Raw genomic sequence first — 16,279 nt, 5'->3', positions numbered from 1 at the left:
AAGGCAACTCAAAGAATCTACAGGAAGCATCCAGATTTACAAAATTCAAAGAGTCCTCCTAAAAACAACTCGCAAAATTTTGTATTGTGGCTAAGCTCTGTAGAACAGTCTAAATCCAGAAATGGATAAAATCTAGGAAAAAAAAATTACAAAGAAAAGACCACCACAAACCTACTGTTGTCACTATTAATGATGTTACATCCCTACTTGTGGAGCATCACCCAAATTTAAAAATAAGCACAAAAGCAATATGCCACAATCTACCAGTAGAGACAGGATCAGGATAAACAGATGACATCCAAAGGGCTCTGGAAAACAGCAAATACACTCAGAACCTCATCAGCAAGAAAAGAAGAACAGGTACCTACACAGCTGCAGTTTTCAATTATTAAATATTAAGCATCATAAGTATTTGCATATAGCATCATCCAATGATGTAAGTGCTGTCTTAAGTATTTTTCAGCAAGACAATGTTTCTTGACTTACCTCTGAGACCAAGAGCTCAGCTCCATACAAACTAAGCATTTTCTAGCAGATTTAAAAGCTTTTTATGTACTTTGCTTTTTAATGAGACTGTAGTTCTCTACTAAAATAGAGTTTATTCAATTACAACTATTTCTAGGGGGACTAATAGAATATTAAGCCTGAGATTGCAGCATGGGTAGAACTCAAAGCCTGCAAAGTGAAATAAATGCCACTAAAAGCCACAGTCCAGGGCCAGAGCTGGTGAGGGAAGCATTCCTTCTACCAAGCATGGCAAACCACAAACCCTTGTTGCAGAACACACACACACACTCAGACTGAAATCCAACCTGCTGGTCAGTGACTAGTCTTCAGAAAATTTTAACAACTACTGTCAGCAGTAAAAACATCCCTCTGGGGGAAAACCAGGCCTTTTAATCCATTTCCTGCTTTTTCCACTATGGTGACAATTTCCTAACAATCAGTTTTCATACCCGACTGCAGGGAATTTTTTGAAGCATGCAAGTATGCATGCATGCCCCCATATATTAAATATATCACAAAACAACTCCCCATTTGAAAAGTGCTTTTGGTAACTCAGAATTTATGTTTTCAAGTTAAGTATTCTACACAGCAACAAAACCAGCATAACATCTGCAAAATAAAAATCAAGTTATGTAAGGATCTGGCCGTACAGACAGGTTTGCATATCAAGCAATAAAGTATTTTGAAGTTATAATATTATAATAACTAAAGCTTCACTTGAGAATTTATTCCACAGCAAACTTTCCCCAATTCTCCATCAACAGTCCTCTCTTTAATTTTGTTTTCCTCATTCCTTATGTACACTGCTTATTATAAACCCTGATGTAGCAAAGCAGCTTTGCAGTGTGTGCAGCTATGAAAATTAAGGATGTGAAACTAATATTTGTAGTGTTTGCTGAGTCAAAAATCAGGATTTTGACAGTTAGAGAGGTGTATAAATGTGTAGATATATCTAAATACCTGTGTATTTGTATCTGTCCTCTACACAGCTCACGTGAGAGTCCAGACTGCCTGCTTACAACACATGGCAGAATTGGGACCCAAACAGGTAAATTTCTGAACTCAATACACAGCTGAACATATGAGCTTAAAAGGTAACAGTTCTAAAAATAATTTCACCTCTACTAGTCACACATTAAGGTCACATTGTTGCCATAAGATATAAAGGACACTTTAGAAACAAAAAGGCAAGAAATCAAGTGCTATTTCAATAGCTTTAAAAAAATTGAAAAACCCCAAACCTACAAGTCTACAGGGACCCCTAACACCTAATCCATCCATCAAATCCTGACTTCAAGGAGGCCAAACTGTTGTCATTGTCATGTTTTCCTGCGTGGTTCTGTACCCCCAGGTTTTAACTATCAGAAAGGCACAATCAGCTGGTGTGTATTGTATAGGTCAATTTACTTCCAATACACTAATTTATGCAACATTAGCACAGAATGCCAGCTACAATTCTCTTACTGTTTGCACTCTAGGAGTAGACTTGTATTTTCTGCCAACTCCATTACATCATCCGAAAAAACCCAAACACTTTTTTTTTTTTTTTTCTTTCCCCCAAATCCCTGCCACTCTCCTTTCCCTTCTCCCCTCTCTCTTCCCAACCCTTCCAAACCACACGCCAATTACTGCCGCGAGCTTTATTTCGCTCTGCAGCCCGCACGGCCCCAGCGCCAGGGCTCTGGCCATTGTGTGCCGGGGATGCCTCCATCACTGACCTTCGCTTTCCCACTCCGCCTGTTACATAACGCGGTGCCTGCCTGCGTGCGGCCACTGGGAGCCCGGGCGAGCGGCGGCGTGCGCCCGGACTGCCTGGCCCCGGCTCCTTCCCCGTCCCCAGCGAGGCCCGGGGGAGGAGGGACATGTGGGTCAGCAGGTTAGCAGTACCAGAGCCCGAACGATTCGGGACCGCCAAGAAAACACTCTCACCGCCCGGGCTTCCCAGCACTCCCCCCCCCCCCGCCCCGTTTTCGCATCCATACAGAAGCGACAGCCGAGTGTTACATAATTTATGGGATCCCAAAGTTGCCCCCCTCCCCAAAGGCGGCGTGGCCGGGTCCCTCCCGCCGGCCCCGCACCCCGGCAGCACCATCCACCATCTGCCCGCGCCGCCGGAGCGCTGGGCCGGAGAGCCGGGAGGGGGGGGCGTTGTGTAACACCCGCCAACTACGGCCGGCTCCGCAAACATCCAGAAAACTCCCCGAGAAATTAAGGAAATTTTCTCCAGTGTTTCTGATTAACCTCGTTACATAAGGCGCTTGCATTCCAAATCCACTCTCGCAAGCTCTAAATATACCCCGCGCAGCCAAACGCTCCCTGCGCACACGCCCGTGGCCACCCGGCCTCCTCCGGCCGAGCCCGCTCCTCCTCGCCTCGGCATCCGCCGAACGGCGCGCTCCCTGCTCGCAAATCGCCTCTAATTAAATGTTTCGGCGTGTGACATCTCGATGGCTTTTACTGTACGCGGATTCCCTGAGTGGGAAGCTGCCTGGGAAGGGGGGGTGTGGCCAAAAGGGGAAAAATACTGTAAAACACAAGCCAACACATGATCAGCCATATTCCAACCTACAACCCGAACCCCCTCCGTCCGAGCAGAGACGGTCTCGCCACCGCCGGCGCCCGGGCATCGCTGCCCCGGCCCCGGGGCGGCCGCCGAGGGGGCTGCGCTCCCGCCGGGCACGTACTTTTCTCCGCCCGTCATTTCTTTCAACAGCCGTGTGTATTATTACATAGCGTTATTTAATTCATTTTTACCCATCACCGAGGGATTTTACCGAGCGAAGCCTCTCTAGCGCGCTCCCCCCTCTTGTAGGAGCAACGCTTCATAAATTATTTACAAGTAATTAAAGCCGCAGCCTCCTCCCTCTCGCACGTCTCGGCAAACTCCGGCGGCGTTTGAAGCCGGGCCCCGCTCCGCGGCGGCGGCGGGAGCGGCGCGCCCCGCACGGCCCCGCACGGCCCCGCACGGCTCTCCCGCCGCCGGCGCGGCTCGGGCGCTGCCGCCGCTGACGCCAAACTTCCACCGCCCTGAGCACCTTCGGAGCCGACCCGCACGACTCCGGGGCGCAGCCTGAGGCAGGAGGGCTTTGACAGCTGGCGGCGGAAAAGGGGGGCTCGTGTGTTCGCAGCGTTTTATTCGGGGGCCGGCGGAGAGCGGCGAGGGAACCTCCGGGCGCACGGAGACCCTCTGCGAAGTTGTGCACCCTCAACAACAGCAGCTACGAGATCATCCGCTCCGCGATGAAATAATTTTTGAGATACACTTAAATGAATTAAGGGAAAACAGCGCGCAACAGAGTGAATAAGTCACCCGCAAACCGCAAATCTCCTGTTTAATCACAGATCCCCCATTCACAACAAGCCACAGCACACCAGTTGAGAAACTGTCAAAAGGAGACAGACGAGGGGGAGAAAAAAAGGGGGGAGGAAGGACACTGCAGCTTTAAAAGTTTGTTCCCTTGAATCGCAATACTCCTGCTGTTGCTTTATATATTTATAAAATTATGTAATTTCAGGGGCACAGTACCCATCCGGATACCACAGGCAATAAACGAGAGGGGCAGGAAAGCACCAAACACCGCTCAATATTTTCATTGCATTTGTCCCTCCTCCTGCAGCAATTAAAAGAAGCTATAAAAGTTTGCAAGGTTTTTGCAGGGGGTAGAAGCCCGGCTTGTTTGCGTGCGCGGCTTCAACAAGCACCAGCAATAAACCAGGGGATTAAATTGCTGCATTTCCCCCTTCTCTCTTACCCCCCTCTTCCTATTCCCACCCACCCCCCGATCCCACTCCCCCGGCCCCCTCCCCCTTCCCCAAGTCTCCCTACCTCTGCTGCTGCTGCTGCTGGAGTAGCTCTGCCTGCGGACGGGAGCCGGCGCATCGCTTTTCCGGGCAGGCTCCAGGTTCACCGGGGTGTCCCTGGCGCCGGCGGCCGCCTCGGAGACGCTGCTGCCCGGCTCACTGGCTGCTGGATCGGGGGCTGCCGGAGCCGACTCCATGTTTTTCCCAATGTAGATCGCTTGGAGATGGCGAGCTCCTACACTCCCTCTATCTTCTGTTTCCAGCGCAACTCTATGGTAGGAAAGCAGAAGGGAGAGAGCGAGCGTGATCCAGATGGGATGTGAGCTTGCCTGGCTGTGACCACAAGCAGCGCTAGCGAGAGCTGCACACCCCCCCGCCCCCGCACCCCCCGCGCTCCGCCGCCAGCCCCGCGCCCCACGCCCGGCACCGCCGCCCTCCGGCGCGGCCCCGGCCCGGCCAGGGACCCGCGCCCGCCGAGCAGCGCCCGGCTCCGCAGGGGCGGCGGCCGCGGGGTCCCTGCGGCCCCCGAGCGGGGCCGGGGCCGCGGAAGGTGCTGCCATTGCCCGGGGCGGGCGGGGAGCCAGCCCGACCTCCGCCCGGGCCGGCACCGACGGCTCGGCGCGATGGTGGGGCCCGGCCGGCAGGGCCAGCGGGCCCGCCAGGAGCTCCCCTCTGCAGCCCCGGTACCAGCGGGAAGAGCTTCCACGCAGGGCTGTCTTCCCTCCCCCATGACTGTTTCAGCTGAAGCCGCATCAGAAGATGCCAGCTGTATTAAGCGTCTCAAGACCCACATGTTTAGCAGCCACGCAGCCGGAGAAGGCAACATTTCAGACAATACCTCTCTCTCAATGAAGTGCGCTTTGACATAGAACAAAAGGTGACTAGCAAGGTGCCAGAAAACCTCCAGATCTGGGCTGACTTCTGCAAGCATCCTTGTGCAGATCACAGTCTCAGTGATGGTCAATTCCTTGTCCACTGCCTGATGTTAAAATCCCGTAACAGCTGCCACAAACACACCCTGGAGAACACATCGCTCCTGTACAACAGAGGCCATGTTTCATGCAGCCCTACCGCCTCCTGCACAGAAGGTGCTAAAGCTGCCTGCTCTGACTAGCAGCATATCCCGAGTAGACCAAATCATGATATTTTTACTAAAAGCGGTTCAGGCTTTTTCCAAATGGCACTTGATCATGTGCAAGCAGCTGATATGCTACCTTCTGCCAACCAGGACTGCTGCTGCAGCTTTCAACACTGCTGGTGCTGGTACCTGATGAAACTTTGAGGTAAACCCTGGGCAATTCCACATCCTGCAGTATGATCACCAGTACTGCACTGCTCTCCCATGAATGGTGGCTGCTCAAACAGCTGTGAAACATACCATGAGTCTTCCTTGCCCCTGGAGCCTGTCCACAAATTGGAGTACATCTTGCACTGCTGACAGTTCTTTTGGTGGAAGGGCAGGATCTTGGGTCAGTTGATTTGGAAGTCCTGAAGTTCCAAGTACCCGTGTCTGGAAAACAAACACCACAACAGTTTTGATTATTTGTTGTCTGCTTCCATCTGAGAGGAATGGGCAGCGATTGCAGAAGACAGAGTGACATTAAAAAATTATTCTGCATTCACTTTCAGAGCATAAATAAATTTGAGATGGTCAGAGCTGGGCTTGCAGACCTTGCCCACTGAGTAAAACCAAATCTTGTTCTTTGTGATTAAGTGCTGGGTTAGGGCAGGCCTGGCAGCACATGGCATATGGTCACAAAAGGTTTTTCACCAGCATCAAGTCAAAGGGTCTCAAACTGGATGGAAGCTGTTCCTAGAGAGCAGCATGAGAAGGAGAGTGAGTGGAAATGGACAAGGGAAGCACAGGTTGCTCCCCAGGACTCATGTGGAGACTGTGAGCATCCCTGGAATGCACACTGGCACAGGCAGGGGGCACAGGCTTTGGGCATGGTCTCTCCAGAATCTGCAGAGGGCAGCAAGGTGGTCCTTCTCTGCTGCAGGTTTGGTGGATTAGAGCTGCAATTTCCTGCAAAGCCTCTCCCTTTAATTTTTGCTAATTGGCAGCCTCCAAACACAAGTAAGAATTATGTGATCTGTGGAAAGCAAGCTGCCTGTTAGCCCGAGAGAAAGCTTATCCCTCCCTCCTCAGATGGGGTTTTAGCAGGCTGACCAGGCAGTGTGTGTTGGGAAACTTGCCCGGCTAATAAAAAAAAGAACTTCGTTCCTCAAAGCTGCCAGACCACTGCCTTTCACCAGTGCTGGGAACAATTGGACTACTTGCCACAGTAAGGATTATTCACGTGAGTGTTTTGCAGGACTGGTTGTAGTATTGCAGTACTTCAAATTATCAGAGAGTGGAGAGTGGGTTTGTTCTCCTTTTTATCTGTTAAAGGCTGCTGATATTTTGTACACCTACCTTTGTTATACAATTGTCATTTAGTGCATCTTTTTCCCTATTTTTTAATCAGAACAATTTTTCAATGTACTTAGAAGAGAAAGGAGAAGGAAACACTGAAGGCTACAACAGGACAACACAGTAGAGCTTTTGTTTTCAAAGTAAATTGTGAGGGAGGGGAAATCACCGGAGTAAGCCCAAATGCTTAGAACATCTGAATTAATGGAGAAGAAAAATTAATTTTATGTTGTTTCACAACATCTCTCTCATAAATCACCAGCAATTAGGACCAGCTAAAGCAGGACAAATTCGTAGCATGTTTGTAGAGGCCAGAATCTAGGAGGACCTACGCAAGGAAGAAGACAAAGCTGCTTTGCTCTAGCAAAAAGAGAGGCTACCCACAAACTGAAAGCACCATGAGCAAAGGAAATAGGTGACAGTTCACTTGAGAATTATATAATGAATGAAAACCATCACAACTTTTGTCCAAAGCTCCCTCTCTGTGAACCTGTTCTGCTGAGACATTTCCTGGGCATAGAAAAGGTCTTCCTCGTTCTTCAGTCTGTTTCTAGCTTCCAATCCCTACCAAGATGGTTCATTAACTTTGATCACTAAGCTTGTTTCAACAAGTGAGATGGCATTAGCAGCAAAGACAGGTATGCTGAGAAACTTGAGGATAAATGTTTAGTTAGATGAAAGAGGGCTTTAGAAATTGCCGCAGATATTACTTGCAACAGATCCTACCAGAATTATCATTAATGGAACAAAAAGGGACAAGTATTGCCAGACATCTCCTGTTGACTTAGCTATTTTCACAAATAGATACAATGGTTAATAATTTTGAAAATTCGAATTTAAAAAGTCACACAAATCCTTTGTGATTCTGCAGTAGAGGAGGTATAAAGATCATCGGGACACTTTTCAGTGGCAGAGGAAGTGGCAGAAGAGCTGTAATGCACACAGGCACCAGACACACAGAAAGCCATTCTTGGGCAGGACAGGCACGAGGTAGAGAGCACACAAATGTGTGCAACAAAATTACAGCTCCCACAAGAGCAGCACCCAGCATTCTGTTCACTGCCTGTCAGTGTGCAGGCCTGCTTTGAACCTGACTCACTGAGGGTCTTCTACACACATAACCAGTCCTCCAAAAAGAATGCCAAAGCACACTCCTCACCCAGGAGTTATGCGAAACCATAAAATATCTCAAGTGGGAAGGGACCCATTATGATCACTGAGTCCAGTCCCTGCTCCTCACAGGACAGGACCAACACTAAATCCTCTTACTAAGAGCATCCTCCAGACTCTTAAACAACAGCTCATTCTGTTCTGGGGCCTGGCCTAGCCCTGGCCACAGCACACACCTGTCAGAGGGGGCTGTCCAGCCTTCCTAGGGAGCTTTGTTAGCTCCAGTCCAGCAGGTGTGCAGAACACATTGATGAGAGATCGATAACCATGAGGACAAAGCTTGAATAAGATGGCAGAGTTACAGCTGTTCCTCCTCTACAAGCTGCTAAGAGTAAGGCACTTTCCCTTCCATTGGACACATCCCTGTGGTTTTGATGGCTTTGCAGGAAAAAATGAATTTAAAGATTGATAGAGTGAAGACATTCAGAAGAGCAAGTGTCAGAGTCAAGCAAGGCATAGGACACCAAGCAGGTCCTCAGTACAGTTCTGATGTCATCATGCTTATGTACCAATATTCAAAGAAGGGTTTAAAATATATACATCTATTCTTCATAACTGCATTCTGCAGCATATCTTCTAATGGTTCACAAAACTTTAGTTAATTAAATTTTACAGTAGGACAAGAAACTGCTTCCACTGGAAGCACATACAGCAACCTCCTCAAAATTATGCAACCCATTAAGCTTCAGCAAAAACAGGCAGACTGGTAAACTACAGGTATGGAACCTGGATATTTGGCAGTAATTAAATTAAACACTACCTGAACAGCATTCTCTCATGTCCTAGATGAAAACAAAATAAAAAATAATAGGAAAGAAATAAGACAACTGTGCTGGAGGCACTTAGACTGGATGCAGCTTCAGTGGACCCTTTCCCACAACCTTTATCTGTAAGCAAAGTGGAAAGCTCATCAAACAGTTGCTGGAATTTGCACTCACAGACATAATTTTGTTTGTTTTAAAGACTGAGGAGCATTTGTTAACCAGCTAGCACAGCACAGATTCAGTGGAATCTCCTTCTTCCTGCTGTAAACTCATCGTGTAAACGATGAGCTGCTTTTCATTGTTTGTTAAGCCCCTATTTCCACTCTCCTCTCTGCCATTTGGATTCATTGCTTATTGGATTTTCTGTTTCTGAAAGAAAGTGGAGAAGCACACAACATACAAAGCAAAGAATCCTTTGTGCTTATCTGTACAGCACAATGTCCACAATCAGCATCTCCCGATACAGAGTAACAAGGTCAGTTTTTAAAAATGGAAGACTTTCTGTGAGTGAATTAAGGTAAAAGGCCCAAAGATATCCACCTTTCTCAGCGAGCTGGTTTTGCTGCTGTATTCTTGCAGATAGTTAAAAAAATTATTCAATATTTTCCTTTAGCCAGATGAAGACTTTTCTTGCTTTTCATACACTTGCAGACAACTTCTTCCTCCCACAAAGGTAAGCAAATTGAATTAGTGGAGCAACTCAGCCTGCCCATATTCTCTGGAGAGTTGAGGGGAAACAGGGAAGAGAAAAATCTGATCCAGAGATACATTTTTGTTCTCAAGAAAATGGAAGATGTTTTTAGTGAAGATCAGTAAATGAGATGCCATTTCTGAAACCTTGGATCGCTTCAGTCCAAAGTGGGTGTGGTTGATTTCTAATTAGCTCTTGCTTCAGCACTACCTTCTTCACTGTGTTTTTACTCAGGAGCTGTTTCCTCAAATACCACATTTATTACAGAATTCATCCATAATATCAGACTGATAACTCACACTTGTGCAAAGACATGCCTCTCTAAAAGTAATAATAGGTTAAAAGCAGGTTAAAGCAAGGAGAAAAAAAATAGTTTGTCCTTGATAAAAAATATCCTATTTTCTAGATGATAATTTTGTACAATATTTCATATATCTCTGTCATTCTCCCAATGAATTTCCACCAGTAACTTCACCATTTCCAACAGCACACCTTCCAAAAGGTGGGGAAGTTATGGTACAAACTTTCTGCCCCTGCCAGTCCCCCCAACCCAGCCACCCCACCAATGTTCTGGGCACGTGGTGCAAAGCTCTCCCTGGTTTCCCACTGCAACAGCAAGGAGCTGCACCTGTACCCATTCTGATTTGCCTTCTTTTTCTCCAGGTCACAGAACTTGATCTTCTAGCTTAGAAACACAAAAATTACCTTCATTGTACACATAACAAAAAAATTACACAACCCATCAGTATAATCAAGCAGGCCAAATACACAGCAGAGACATTACAGCTTAGATGAGCATTAAAATTGAATTATGCCAAAAATTCAGAAGAGAAAGTAGTAATTTTATTTTAAATAGTCAGGTTTTACATAATTTGAAGCCTCATTTGATTTATTTAAACACCGTATCTAGTAAAATATTTTTATTTCAAGGAAAATGGAAAGCTGTCTACTGCATGCAAAGGTCAACTTGTATTAAAGAAAACATATATTCTGCTGCCTGCTTTAACTCTTTGAGAGCTTCAAGCTCCACAATAGAACAGCTTGCGTCTTTTGTAATACTAAGTCCAAAATTTTATATATTTTATACAGACTAGAAAGATTAATATGAAGCTTCAGGTATTATGCTGAAAAAAGAATTCTTGGAAGAGGAATTTCATAGTGAAAATATTCCAATGTGTTAATGGAACACAGGTATAGTAAGACAGAAGAGATCTGTTTTTCTCCGATTTTGGAGATGAGAAGGAAGAGGGCAGAACTATTTTGCTTTCACAACTGACAGTTCTAATACTGTAAAAACAAATTTGGTTGTTGTTAGAGTTGTTTTCATGTTCTATAAAGCACTGAAACTCAAAATAAACCTTGCAATTTTTCCAGCTTTTTTCATCTGATGAAAAATAAGTACCTTATAACCAACCAATATATTTAGTTAGACTTGAAATTAAAATATGTGATTTGTGCTTGATTTTTTAACATGCTCATAAAAATTATGTTGAGATATGTTTCAAAGTAAAACAATATTTTCTGTAAAAAAAACAAACAAAACCAACAAAACCCAAAACAAATTCCTGAAACACATTTTAAAAGGAACATCAAGGTCTTGCCTATTTTCCAATTTCTTCTTCTTCAACTGAATAAATTGATCAGAAATTAGAGTTCATTAAATTGATCCAACCATGGATTTTTCTAGCTGAAAAAGTCACTCCATTTGGGCGCAGCTCTGGAGAGCTCTGTGGTTCCTTTGTGCAGTGAACATGGGGATTTTTACACACAGGCTGCTCAGGAAGAGCCACAAGAGAGACTCTCAGTGTCTGGAACTCGGAGCCTTGACCATCCTCAAATCAAATTTCAGCCTAAGCAAGCCTAGCAATGAAAAATCCCAGCTCTCTATTTCTGAATCTCTCCAGGCCTGTGAATGCAGACTGAGACTGCTAATGCATCTCTCCTCTTTTCCTCTTTGAATGATTCATCATTTTTCTTTAAAAGAAAGCCATTATCTAAAAGCAAAAACGGGCTATGTAAAATATCCTCACAAATGTATTTGCACACACTGTATGCTCTCATTTAGAAAAAAATTGCCTTACAGGTTTCATGTAAAAATAGAAAGCTCTTTCCTACACAAAGTTTGTTTTAGTAGTTGAGGTTTGAATCTTGTGACTGGGAGACTTCATGATAACCCACACAGTTATTTTGAAGTTTAAAGCAAAAGTAAAACCTGCTGTACTCCATAGATTCTTAGAGTACTCTTCCATTCCAGCTTGTCACTTAGAGTAAATTTTTTGTCACATTTCTTTCTCTCTTTACTACCTTCCATAACATGTAGGATTCTTTCACAATTCCTCATCACAGTCCTTGTTGCTGTTGTAGAGATTTAACAACCATTTGAAAATGGCATAAAGCAGAAACTACCAAAGATTAAAAAAAGGAAAAAAAAAAGATTAAAAAAAAAAGAAAAAAGGAAAAAAAAAAAGAAAGTAAAATCCTAGGTGGTAAATAATTAACATGAAAATCAGCTTTCTTACAGAAAAAATATATATTTTAATATTTTATATCTTTCATTATTTATATATTTTAGGTTTTTCCACCTCATGCTTCATGGCAGTGTTACCCTATGGACATAGTAACGAAGTCCACAGGACTTTTCCCAGATTATTTTTGCAGTTTCCATCATGTTTCATGCCTGCAGGCCTGCCACTACTCACCCAAAGTAATCAACAGAGATCTCACAGTGTGCTTGTTATCACCTTAGCATGAGGACAATCATTTGCCTCCAACCCAAGAAGAGAAGAAAATAATTATTTACAGCTAATACCATTTTTCTTTAAGTTTTCTCTAACTTTTATAGTGCACTGATATTTTCCTGGTGCATGTACCAGTGAACACTACTGCTGCCTCCCCTCCACTGAGACTCGCAGCTTCACAAGTTCTTTATTGTGATTTTCAATTACCGTAAGGAACTGAGAGATCAGAGAGCAATTTTCAAAGGAAAAACAAGTGGCTCACTTTAAAGTTCATTCCTAATGTTTGTGGCTTTTCATAAATCAATACAAGCAGGCAAGAACAACACAGCAGCTCTACTTTAGAATTTCTGATTGTCTGAATGTAAAACTGTACTACTAACAAATGTTCTCTTTAAATGATCTTTTTTTTCCCCTAATGCTGTGAAATTTGTCTGAGAAATTGTTTGAAATCAATTGGTTTAGACTTGAAGAGCCAAAATATTTATATTTCTCACAAAAACCAAAAGGCAACCTGAAATACTTTATATCTAGTGATCACCTGTTTTCCACTGGGAATTTTAGCTTTCCCTACTTTCTATCCACACCTTAAAAAAATGTCAAAATCTAACAAAACCAGGAGAAAAAGGTTTAATGAATAAGGAACAATTAGCAGGGCTTTTCATACTAGTATTTTATGCCCCTCTGCATCAAGAAGATACAAGGCAAGCAGCAGCATGTGATGATTTTACAAAAAGAATGGTATTAGCTATTCTGTCATTTCAGGTTCACAAATCCAGGGGAACAATTTCTTACTTCACATTAAAAACCCCTTAATACTTTTCCATCTCAAAATCTTCCAGCTACATTATGGGATCTTGTGTCCTTTTACCTGGCATGCTGGGCCCCTGTCTGGTCAGCTCTGGGCTTATGTTGCAACACCCAAAAAAATCAAAATTTAGGAATGCCCTTTGCATCGGTGCAAAAGAGTAGAAGCTTCATGTGATATAAAGTTTACATTCCTTCTAATCTCATCTCATAACTCTATTCCATGGGGACATCTTTATCAAGGAATAGATTCTTGGCCTAGGATGCTGAAATTAAAAATTCCTTACTAATTAATTTTTAGTTGGCACAAATCAGAGTCTTTTTAAGTTCAGTAGGAACTGTAAGTCTATTCTCCTTGTTTAACCACTTATAATTAAAGATAAATAAATAGCTCAGCTCTGTTTTTTCCCCAGATGAACGTACTGATTACCACAGTAGGTTTTTCTGCAGAACTTCAGTCTGGGGATGTGAGATTTTTAAGAATCCAACTCTCCAAATGCTTTCCCTGAGAGAGAAGGGGATGGGGGAGGTGAATAGTTCTGAAAGGACCATAAAAACTTTCCAGCAATATTTTTTAAAAGCCCATAATTGTTTTTAATACTCAAAGATGGAATAGTTGTTTAAATGACCACGCTTGCATACAACCCCTTTATAAGCACATTTGTGCACACACAGACACAGGACAACCACACATTTAGTCAAGACTTTCTGCATCAGGTAATTAGAGTTATGTGCCCCTTTTGGCTACCCACAATTAACAGAATGTGTAACTCAGGCTGCATGGGCCAGCAGAACATCCAGGAAGCAAAAACCTCAGTGTCAATGGATTTACACATATTTATACATGGAAGGACTGGGGGCTTGGAGAAGTAAGACTTGGAAAAGTATAGGACTAATGAAGAATAAAAGTAATAAAATACTTTACATGATACATGCCTAAGTGTTTTGCTGAACTCAGACCTCATAAATACCAGGAATAGGGTCTTTAATATTCTGGGTTTGAAAATGTACTGTTAAACCACAATATTTTTAAGTTAGTAAAGCTTCCTCCTGAGAAAAAATAAGGAAAAAAACCCTAAAATATAAGGTCTGTCAGGTTTTTTTTTAAATGTCCCCTCTTTTTGAAGTTTTGATTCAAACTCGAGAAACTGAGTGGTACCACTGGTCACAGAATTACAAAAAACTATTTTACTATTGGAAAACGAAGCTGTCCTTTTTGAGTGCTCACCTGATAGCAATTCTTTTCCTTTCACAGCAGCTTTGGAGCTATCAAGAGGAGAATTAGAAGAATCATGACAACAACAAGCCTCTCTATGATGTCTGTATTCACCCTGAAATCAGTTTCCATACAGTGTGCTATCAAACTGCTCACTGCATGGACTTGGTGCTTTGGTTTGTGGACCAAAGCAGAAGAAACAACACAGAGGTTCCAAACAAGCCCCTTGCTGAAAACATATGTGGAATGATTTCATGCTTTCAGAATTGGCTCCAAGGAAGCCTAAGCCAAGTTACACTACTTGTTTTGCCAGTACCAGGAAGCAAGACATCAAAATAACCACAAATAGTTAAACAATATCCCTCTGTTCTTGCCAGGCAGAGTGACACGGATGCAGCAACCTGCTGGAGCCTCTGAGAGGTGAGACCAGGGAGCTGGCAAACCAGGGATGGTCAGCACAGCCCTGCCACTGGACTGCCCCCTCTGCCCTGTCCCTTTTGCTTTGCTCTGTTCCTGCTTTTGAAAAACAACACCCTGTTTTAGAAGAGCTGCCCAGTCACCAGAGCTGCAAACTCACAGTGGGAATAGCTCCAGCTCTTCAAATCTCCGTGCTCAGGGGTTCAAAAAGCAGGACTCGACCTGGAGGTGGAGAATTTTGGGAGCCACCTCAGCACTGCCAAAGGCCAGGAGCTGTTGCAGTCTCCTGATAGAAGCCAGTCCTATCAGAAATCATTTAACCACAATACCTGTCAGCTTTTCCACAATCCTCATTATTCCCCATATGTATGACATATTTAAGCTTTTGTCCAGATGCTCCTTGGTTTGTGACTGTCTTGAATTCACACTATGCCCACCTTCTAAAGTGCTTAAATGGTGGCAGAAAGACATTGAGGCAAATAGAAGAATGAACAAGGGCATGCATGGTTGAAATAAACTAGTTTTTATATTTAACTGCACACATACAGAAACTTGACCATGGTACTCAGTGATCTGCACTTTGTGAGGCACTGTTGTCCACAAACACAGAATTCAATAAATAGCTTTCAAGGTATTCATTAAATTTCTGGTATTTCTAGATAAATAATGAATAAGAGCCAGCTATTCATTAGTATGCAATACCTGAAAATATCTGTTATCCCTTTTGATGAATCTGACCCAAGGTCTCCCTGCTACAGGGGGGAACTAATATTGTAGCCAACAGAATAGTGTGCTGTACCTATAAGAAAACAGAAAGAGCAAAATGAGTTAGTTACTCAAATAAGCAAGCAATTTACTCCAGATTTGTATAAAGCTGTGGAAAAAATTCCTTTTAAGAAAAGAGTTCACAGCATGCCACTGGTCTAAAACATCCAAAGAGCATGCAAGCCTTCCAAGATGCAGAAGAGGTGTCAGCTCTTCGTGACTTAGTCAGCAACAAGTTGTCTGCCTAACCCATTAAGTCTGTTGCCTATGAACCCTCCCTGGCAACAGGGAAAGGGAGAGAGGCTCCTGCATAAAATCCACTTCATAATTTCAGAACTTCAGTCCTGACTCATCCCTGCCACAGACTTGCTTTTGGTTACAGAGAATTTGTTTTGTTTGATTTTAATTTCATTCTGAATTAGAGCAGCATTATTATTCTTGCCAGGAAGTAGAAGGGGTTAGTGTGCAGCTATTTCATATTTAAGCAAGATTGTGTTTAATGCTTTCAATTTTAGTGCCACTGCCTCTGCAGAATCCCAGATATTTCGGTGTTTGGTGACTGCTACTTTCTTTATCCCAGCAGGTTCCCAATGCAAGCAGCTCATACACTGCTATGCTGGCTCAGCCAAGCAAGACTAGGAGTTTTGTGTTTGTACTGCCTGTGCCTAACCAGAGCAGCAGCAATTGATGAACATTCTGAAAAGCAAAACCTTTAAATGCTTGAGAAAATAGCTAAAGCATTTAGCTCTCCAAAAAGAAGAAAAGATCAGATGGGTGTGCAGTGCACAGAGTGCTATGGAAGCCACTAATGGCAGAATGTTCTCCATGCACTGGAAGGACAAAGAGAATTAATGCATTGCTGCAGTTGCCCCCAGGAAGCCCTGTAGATTCCCAAATGGATCCACACTACCACTGGCTTTATTCACAGATGAGCATTTACATTTGGTCATTTACTGGAATGTTTCTCACAGTTGTTTTAATTTATGGACCAAG

At 43.8% G+C, this 16,279-nt stretch overlaps 1 protein-coding gene across 2 annotated transcripts in view; it reads right to left on the bottom strand.

The window, feature by feature from the left end:
* The window catches only part of RORA (RAR related orphan receptor A), a 472,196-nt gene that overhangs the window by 347,034 nt on the left and 108,883 nt on the right, over positions 1-16,279 (bottom strand). For both annotated transcript variants that reach the window (XM_064389399.1, XM_064389398.1), the window contains 3 exons: positions 5,687-5,818; positions 5,147-5,326; positions 4,334-4,578 (listed from right to left, as the gene is read on the bottom strand). In XM_064389399.1, coding sequence (XP_064245469.1) covers positions 4,334-4,578; positions 5,147-5,175 — 274 coding nt within the window. In that variant the 5' untranslated portion in view covers positions 5,176-5,326; positions 5,687-5,818. The remainder of the gene's footprint in view (positions 1-4,333; positions 4,579-5,146; positions 5,327-5,686; positions 5,819-16,279) is intronic.

The sequence above is a fragment of the Passer domesticus genome, chromosome 14, assembly GCF_036417665.1.
Source record: "Passer domesticus isolate bPasDom1 chromosome 14, bPasDom1.hap1, whole genome shotgun sequence".
Lineage (NCBI taxonomy): Eukaryota > Metazoa > Chordata > Aves > Passeriformes > Passeridae > Passer > Passer domesticus.
The sequence above is the reverse complement of the archived record's forward strand: the minus strand, read 5'-3'. Positions and strand labels throughout refer to the sequence as shown.